The sequence below is a fragment of the Triticum urartu genome, chromosome 4 (assembly GCF_003073215.2).
Source record: "Triticum urartu cultivar G1812 chromosome 4, Tu2.1, whole genome shotgun sequence".
NCBI classification, from domain to species: Eukaryota; Viridiplantae; Streptophyta; class Magnoliopsida; order Poales; family Poaceae; genus Triticum; species Triticum urartu.
In genome coordinates, this window is record NC_053025.1 from 359,934,339 (window position 1) to 359,943,070 (window position 8,732).

The 8,732-nt window shown below is 39.8% G+C and overlaps 1 protein-coding gene across 1 annotated transcript; it reads left to right on the forward strand.

The window, feature by feature from the left end:
* The first annotated feature begins 441 nt into the window (after nt 1–441).
* Nucleotides 442–7,530, forward strand: LOC125551678 (protein krasavietz-like). Its single transcript, XM_048714958.1, has 8 exons — nt 442–576; nt 3,456–3,479; nt 4,022–4,127; nt 4,690–4,758; nt 5,443–5,939; nt 6,048–6,309; nt 6,896–7,104; nt 7,196–7,530. The coding sequence occupies exons 1-8, from the start codon at nt 572–574 to the stop codon at nt 7,260–7,262; spliced, it is 1,239 nt and encodes a 412-aa protein (XP_048570915.1). The 5' UTR covers nt 442–571; the 3' UTR covers nt 7,263–7,530.
* Nucleotides 7,531–8,732: the final 1,202 nt, after the last annotated feature.

An 8,732-nucleotide genomic window follows, 5' to 3' on the forward strand; every position in this document is an offset into this window, starting at 1 on the left:
GGTTTAAATTGCTCCAACTTTTCTCCGTTGAACAAAACCGAGAAAAACACTGATTTTATCATTCCCATTACAATATCAGTCCATGTTGTGGAGAAGCCCAATTTCAGCATGATCACATGTAGGTAAGCCCACTCAACCCTACCCAGCTTCAAGGCACATAGACTGCAATTTACTCTGCTACCGGCGAGTATCCAAGCCTCATTCTTCACGGCAGGCCGGGCTGAACAACCTGTGTTCAGCCCAACATGTTCCACTAGCCCGCACACGGAACTCCCGGTCCCGGTCAATCCCCACCACTCGTTTCCCCTCCTCACCCTGCCCCGTTTATTCCATCTCCCCCCTACGTACCTCCTGCCACCGCCGCAGCACATCCCCGAAAGCTAGGTTTTTATCACTCCATCCATCAGCGCTCGGCGGCCGCCACCGCCCCCCCCCCCCCCCCCCCCCCCCCCCCCCCCCCCCCCCCCCCCCCCCCCCCCCCCCCCGGGCCCCCCCCCCCCCCCCCCCCCCCCCCCCGCGAAGCCCCGATCTCCTTCACCTCTCCTCTCTTCTCCGTGCCAGATCGTTGTTTATGAGGTATGAATGGACTCAATCGCTGCCTTACTAGATCTCTGCCTTTCCTTGTTTGATGGCTGATGGATCCGCGGAGCTTCGTAGGATTGCCTGGATCGGAGGGATGGACTCTTCGTCCTGTTTAGCGTGCTAGTATTAGTAGGTTGTGCTTGGTGGCGATAGTTCATGATTTTCGCGCTCTCGGATGCAGCAATCGATTCTGGGAGTGCGAACAATGGTGTTAGCGCGACATTCCAGTATTCCACACTTGGTTTTGATCAGATCCAACTGATTTTGCGCGGTTAGGTTCTTGTTTATTAATCCGTGCGAGGTAAGTGTTTTCCTGCTTATTAAGAAACGTGCACGGGAGTTTTCTTTCCGACGTTTAGGGTTTCTTGATTTTCCTAGTTAAGAAGGGATTTGATGATCTCTTGATGTTGTGAATCGTTGGATGAAGTTGCTATGATCTTATCAGTTCTTTAGATTCCTTGATTCCTTGGTGCACAGTAATTGGTTTGCCACTATTATTATTATTATCTGAGATGAATATTTTTTCAATTTTTTATGGACACATGTGATTGTTCTATGTTACTTGCTACTTTTTTTTTGGGCCTTGGATTAATTGAAGCAAGGTCATCTGTTACATGAATTCTTATTTTGACAATTCTTACTGGTCTCCGTTTCTCTCGATAAATATTTATTTGGTCCCCCCTTTGTACAACTCCGAGTTTGTATGTGCCGTATCAATATTTCTTTGGTGAGCATATGAATTTTCATATCAACTGATTATTTCGTAATGTTAACTGCTGTGGTTTAATTATAACAACATGGGACTTTATTGGTGAAAACCTGTATTTTTGCGATCTATTGCATTTCATTGTGATCTTTTTATTGACTTGTATGCTAAATCTGCTCATCTTAGTTGTGACGAATGAGTTTCCGAATTTTGTTGCTTTGTCTATCTTTATTATAGCAAAGAGTCCTGGATTGGTGAAAGCTTCTTGCCTTTGCTTGACGTGTATATTTCAAGTAGACGCTCCATAGTTGGTAAGCAATATTTGCTAAATTTTGTACCTAAGCCAACTAAAGGTCGACAAGGAAGCCAATATCTATACCTAATAATAATAATATTGAAGGGAGGATTCTTTCTTCCCTCAAATTTTCGTCCGTTACCCTGCCTTTCATACATCGCAAATTTTCGTCCACCACCTCAACATGCCTTTCGTATGTTGCTGGTTACATCCGCGTTAATGGGTCTGCTTCCCCGCGCTGCTTTGCTAATGAGCCTGCATATCAACGCTGCACAACTCTGTTTGAGCAGCTTTCCCCAGGCCAAGGCCCAGACAGAACAGCATTACTATCCTATAATCAGCTAAAAATAGGCAGCTGTGGGAATCAAACTAGTGACCTGGAGTGGTAAATTCTTACCCGCTAACCATCTGAGCCAGCTGAATTTTGTGAAAACTGTACGAACTTCCCTTATTTTTGTATTGATCAAGTGGTGTTTTGTGAATGCCGCCCTACAACCAAAAGAGACTCTCTTAACTTGCTGCTGCCATGCTTAACTGCTTGCACTGCTCTTAATTGCCTTCTGATAAGCTGCTGCTTGTGTGCTAGATGAATGGATAGCAGGGAATCATATTGAATTGGAAAATATCGAGAACATATGGGCTTGATTGAAAACTTTTAAAAAAGAGACCAGAAGAGTATGTGTCTGAGAAACATCACCTGTTTTAACTCTTGAAACAGGCTTCCTCCTCGCTTTATATATATGAACGCCCCGCCAAGGGCTGAACAGATACAAGGTGATGAGAGAAACCTCTTACAAAGCAGATGAAAGATAAAACAAAAAAATACAGCTGGACAACATATTAACGCACACACCCAGTTGTCACCGGAGAAGGCTGCCTACTGTGTACTCTGAGCTGTGGAGTGTTGATCCTGCCTGCAGACAACAAGGATTGAGAGCGGAGATAACCTTGTCACGTGTAAAGGATAGGGTGCCACCGAGACTGCCTCACACCAACGCCTAAGATCTTTGAGAACCCGTTTTTAACAACTAGCCTCCTTCGTTTTTTTAGCAAAGACTATAATACACTGTAGTTTTATCTACAGTTATAGGAGTTTGTTACCTCTGTGTTTTCTATCGAAGATTAAATGCGAGTATTATATGCATTGTTGACTTAGTTGAAGATTTTAACAAAATTTCTATGAAATTAGTATAGGGTCCCTGATCAAGTTTGCCGGTAGAATAATGTATATATCTTTATTAGCCCGTTGCAACACACGGGCATATGTGCTAGTGTAAAATAATGTTAGCAAGCGAATTGCCAAGTGTGGAATCAAACCAAGTGAAGGACAACTGTTGTTGGCTTGCCGACAATTTACCTGCCAACCAAGCAGCCTCAGATATCTTTGTACGAACTGGTATGTTAGATCTAGGCATTTTAGGAGGGATTGACAAGTAGGAAGTAAGGGCATGTTCGTTGATTTTGTCAACGTTAACTCTGCCACAGCGAAGCTTAGGTAGTGTGTATGACTAAGCAAGTTGGCAAAACACTGACTCACACATGGGGATATGGATAATAAAGTGCAGCAGAGCACAACTGTGGGAAGGATCAATGCCTAAAAGCTTGTGGCGTGCCTACAGATAGCCATGGCAAGGCAAACTGTGGATCAAACCAAATATCCCTTAAGTAAAAGTCCTGTGGTTGTAATTTTAATTTACAACATTTTGTATTTCGGCTCTTTGTGATCTTTTTGTTCAACAAGTAGAAACCAATCAGGCACAATAGTGAATCTGTAGGCCACTATATTCATTCGCCGAGACGAAATTTCTAGCTATTTTATTTCCATATCATTTTTTCCTGGTATGCTCTAATTTGTGTTAATATTCATTGCAGCTCGAAGGAGAAGCCCACCCTCGGGTAATACTCCTGTGTTTACTCGCGCCCTTGTTCACCGTCGATGCTGAGATCATATTAGTTAATGTATTGTTGATTTGTGATGCAACCGGACATGTGTCTGCCCAGCTATTCATATGTGTCTAATAAATTCATTTCACCGATACTTTTTGTCTGCATGTTATGGATTTCTGACTTTTCAGTGCGGCACGCCTTGTGCAATAAAAGGTGGCATTCTTTTTTATTTTTTTGGCCGGAGTGCTTTGGCCTCAAACCCTAGTTCTTCTAACTCGGTTTGTCCCTAATCAACATTTCATGCGACACTTATACAAATTTGTGTTCACAATATCATAGTGTTGTTTGCATTTGTCTTGATATCTTTTTATGTTGTTCCAACTATGCACACTAACATAAGAAACTTTCTTCCTGTTGAACGATATTTGCTTTACGTAGTTATCTTATTATAATATGATTCTGATTTACTTCCTATCTGTTATTGCCTGCAAATTCTTTACGTAGTTATCTCGTGTGTACCATTATAATTTTTTATGTAAAAAATACTGCAGAGGCCAGCGGATTAAGACCCGCAAGCGGAATATCGCAGCTCCTTTGGACCCTTCGTCGTTCTCTGATGCAATTGTCCAGATTTATCTGGATAATGCTGGAGATCTGGTTAGCCACTGTTTAACTTACTGAATTTCACTTGTTGTAATGCTTGTAAGTTGTAAGCGTCTGCAGTTGGGAAACATTGTCGAACATCAAAATGTTACTTCCTCGTGAGATATATGCAGTTAGCATTTTTTGAAACATTGGGACATCTCAGGATTACTTCTATTTGCAATAGGTAGTTTTAGAAAATCCACCTTTGGAGTTTTGCCTGGTAAATTAGCTAAGGACTTTCAGTGCCTATCAATTGAAAATGAAATCGATCAGTGCTTCTCTCTTTGACAACTTATTTCATTAAATATGGTCAACTTCCAGTTCAGTCAATGCAACAGTTTTGTTTACATATCATAGATTTGTGCGAGATAAAGGAAGAGTTGCATATAGTGAATAAAAGCGGGGTCCTTTTTGAAGATTAGGCTGATTAGCTGGACTAGGGCGTTGCTTTTTTCATCTTAGTTAACATCTAATATGTATCTATGACTAATGTTATGAATCTGAAAAACGCCTTTGCCTTCTATCTTATTTTTCTACCCTGAGCAGTCAATATGAATAAAGTGATGTCTTGCAGGAACTTGTTGCCAAAAGTATAGAGTCATCAGATCTCAACTTCTCACGTTACGGTGACACTTTCTTTGAGGTATGCATGGTCCAGTTTCTATATTGAACATTTTTCATGTATGCCTCGTTTGCATATGGTCATGCCTTTCTCCCAGTATCCACATTTATGGACCGCTTAATTGAGCTACACTGATTATCTTTGTTTCTACAGTTTATATTGCAAGAGTCTTGAGATTGTTTGAAAGTGTCCTTTTCTGAATTTTATGCTTGTTTACAGTTGGCTTGTGTAAGATTTGGAACTCCTTTATGAAATTGCAATCTTCATGCTAACATTTTCCGAATATGCATGTCAAACTTTAAAATTGAATAGCTTTGAATTCTGTCTAGTTAAAATTTAAATTGTCTTAAGTGCGCAATTCACTACTTTCAATTTTTTAAGCATACATTTTATTTACAAAAGAATCGATTATTATATGTGAAGCAAAAGGTTCGACACGAGTACTCTTTCGTTATCTGCATGCTAGAAGATTGGTAGACAGTGGATCAAGTTATTGTTTGCTGTTTTTGCTGTTTTCCTTTTTCATTTTGCAATCTGAAATTTCTACTTCTGATTTCCTCTTATTCATTTTCAGTTACCCATTTTTATATGCTCAAACTGACTCATGTTTCAGCATTAACTCTTGCACAGTGGCATACCTATAATAAGTAGCCCCCCTCCATGCAAATCAGAAAGGTTAATGTTTGAGTGAATGCATGAATGCAGGTTGTTTTCATTGGTGTGCGTACTCAGCCTGGTACGATTAAACCCGAAGAAGAGGGAGAGCGCCACCCCTATTCTCTCATTGACTGTGCAGCACAACGTGAAGCAATATTACCTTATGTCCTCTTTATTCAGAAAACATTGCGCAGGAGGCCTTTCTTAATAAAAAGTCTTGAAAATGTTATGCGAAAGTTTCTCCAGTCCTTGGAGTTCTTTGAAGAAAATGAGAGACAGAAACTTGCCATTTTCACGGCACTTGCATTTTCTCAGAAATTATCAGGTCTGCCACCTGAAACTGTCTTTCAGCCATTGCTTAAGGACAATCTTGTTGCCAAAGGGATAGTTCTTTCATTCATTACTGAGTTCTTCAAGGAATATCTGAAGGAAAATAGTTTGGATGATCTGATTGCACTTTTAAAGAAAGGCAAAATGGAGGACAATTTACTTGAATTTTTTCCATCAGGAAAGAGAACCTCTGAGGCTTTGTCTGAGCATTTCACGTGAGTTTTTAGACGCTGTTTCTGTTAATTCAGTTTCTTCATTTGCATGAGAGTGTAGTTTTGTTGTTTATTTTGTTACCGGCTGATGTTTTTACTATTTTGCATCAGCAAAGAAGGTTTGACTAGCCTTGTTGAGTACAATACCAAGAAAATGTTTGAAGTTAAGCTCAAGGAGATAAAGTCAACTCTGACCACTATGATCAATGAAGAAGCTGAAATATCTGAAGTAACTGAGGTTGTCAAGCAACAGGTTAAAGATGCTAAATTTCCTGATATAGAGGTTGTTCGCATGCTGTGGGATGTGCTGATGGAGGCTGTTCAGTGGTCTGGAAAGAACCAGCAGCAAAATTCTAATTCAGCACTTAGGCAGGTAAGATCTGTCTTGGAATTATGTTTTTCTCTTGAAAGTGCTCATAAGTCCTAGGGAAAGAAGTACATCTCAAGTAACAACATAATAAGCTTTCCTACACCAGGATACTGGGTTCAGTTTGCTTTCAGCGTTGCACAATGCTACCTACTTACCTCACATCCAAACAATGCTGTTGGACTCCGTTGATCTTGTCCCATGTGCTATGGATTGTTTTTTTGCTACACATGTCCTTATGAAACGGTAAATTTGTTCTGGCAAGTTACATAGAAGTTGAAAATATAAGACATGTCAAGGATTTTTGTTGCTGTTGATAGGCTTCTAAGTTTCTTGCATTGAGTGCGGGCTGGTTATTTTGTTGCTTTGGAAGTTGGTAGAGTGAATTTGAGCATTCTATTCTTGTGAAAGCTATAACAAGTGTGGCCTGTCATGGGATAATAAGCTTAGGGCATCTGTAGCTTGTTAGTTAGGCATGTAGTCCCTCTAAACAATTGTAAGATGTTTTAAATCACTTGAGGGAGTAACTACTAGTGATGTTATTTTGAAAGGGATTCATCTTATTTGTTGTGTTGTCCTTTTGCATTTACAGGTGAATGCTTGGGCTGGTCTTATGAATGCATTTTGCACAAGTGGAAAGCTAGAACTGGAACTCATATACAAGGTCCAGACACAGTGTTATGAGGATGCTAAGTTGATGAAGCTGTTCCCTGAAATTATAAGATCACTGTATGATCAAGATGTCCTAGCTGAAGATACCATACTTCTTTGGTTCCGCAAGGGTTCAAACCAAAAAGGAAGGTAACTAGTTACTGAGAAGCCATCTGTTAGAAATATTGATAGCATTTTATCTTGATGAAGCTCCTAGTAACTGTAGTTAATCATTCGGCAGGCAATCTTTCGTGAAAGCTCTGGAGCCTTTCGTCAAATGGCTTGAGGAGGCAGAGGAGGAAGAATAAAGAGGCATGGTTGTTGCTTTAAAATGAGTATTTCCTTATACCCCATGTTTGCGGAGGCGGTGGTCATCCTTTTGCTGCTTATTACTGAACAAACCTTTTATATTCGCATGTGAGCATTGCTGTCGTTTTCGACATTATTGTACCAGGATTTGGAAGGAACGTTGCCTACTTTTGTGTCGTGTATTAGTTGTTACATGGATATTTATGCAGAGTGCACATTTTAACCCTGGACTATCTCTTCAATTAAGAAGAGGCGAACACAAGTTTATATTAACTGTCAGGGACCATCTACGAAGCTGGTGATTTGATTCTCGCTAGTTTCGTTCCAAGCTGTCTGATCAGTCTGAGTGCTTTGCTTTTTTTTGCGGCAGTGGACGCTATCTGAGTGCAAAACGGTCTTCATGAACAAAGTTAATCACAGCTGGTCAAAATAAGCTTAAAATTTGAATAGATAAAAGAACTCAAAATCTGAGAGTACTCTTGAGCTCAAATGAGCTTTGATAAACCGTAAAAATGAAAAAAAGAAAATATTCTGACTTCTTTTGGGTAAACTTTGATAAATGGTGTTTGCAAATTTTTATCATGAGATCACATTAGTTGAAGGTGTGGCAAAAAAAAGGAGTGCTGCAAAATGCTTTTGAAAGTAGCATTTTAGGAGCATCAATTTTGTTTCATTGGTCACAACTTCCACAAATTTGATCTCATGATAAATATTTGCAAGCACTTAGAACCTTTTATTTTTTGCATGCAGTGAAGCCTTCTTTTTTGTGCCACATTATCAAAATTGTCTAGTTATGTATGATACTTCCATTGCGGACAACTTAGTACAACCCACTTAGGAGTTGGTTGAGGGGTCACTTCATTAAAATTGTCTTGTTGACATGTATGATACTCCAATTATGGACAACCTTAGTGTTACAGTAAAACGAAAATGAATGGAAGTGAATGGATGATTAGTCCTGGTTCTATTGATTCTTAAGTATATATACATCTGAAAGAGGTGGGGAGAAAGTGTCTGTTTGGAGGCATTCCTCCACAACAGGTGCCTGTTGGAAATAGAGGTGTCTGTTTGGAGGCATCCCTCCACAACACGTGCCTGTTGGCAAGCGACTGTTCGGGGTTGGACACACCCCTTTGCTAATAATTGTTTGTTAATTAGCATGTGCTAATTAACAATAGACATGTACTAATTAATCCACTAATTAATTCCTAACACTCCCCTTGTACAACACCGCTTCTTAATGTTTCATCGTTGAAAGCTTCTTCTATATCGATCTTCCATCTTGAGAAATCTTTTGTATAATCTTGAGTCTCCCCGAAAAACTTTGTGGGAAAATATGAGAATAGAGCAAATATGTTACTAAAACTCCTTTAACCGGGTGAGAAAATTAGTAAGAAGAAAATGATGCAACATATTATGATTATCGTCTCTTTGATAACTCACATGAGAAAAATCTTTGAAGAAGGAGA

Excerpts from the sequence above, each read along its gene's own strand:
- LOC125551678 (XM_048714958.1), top strand. Across the intron at positions 3,480-4,021 it reads AAGGAGAAGCCCACCCTCGG|AGGCCAGCGGATTAAGACCC; the intron begins GTAATACTCCTG and ends AAAATACTGCAG. Across the intron at positions 5,940-6,047 it reads GCTTTGTCTGAGCATTTCAC|CAAAGAAGGTTTGACTAGCC; the intron begins GTGAGTTTTTAG and ends ATTTTGCATCAG.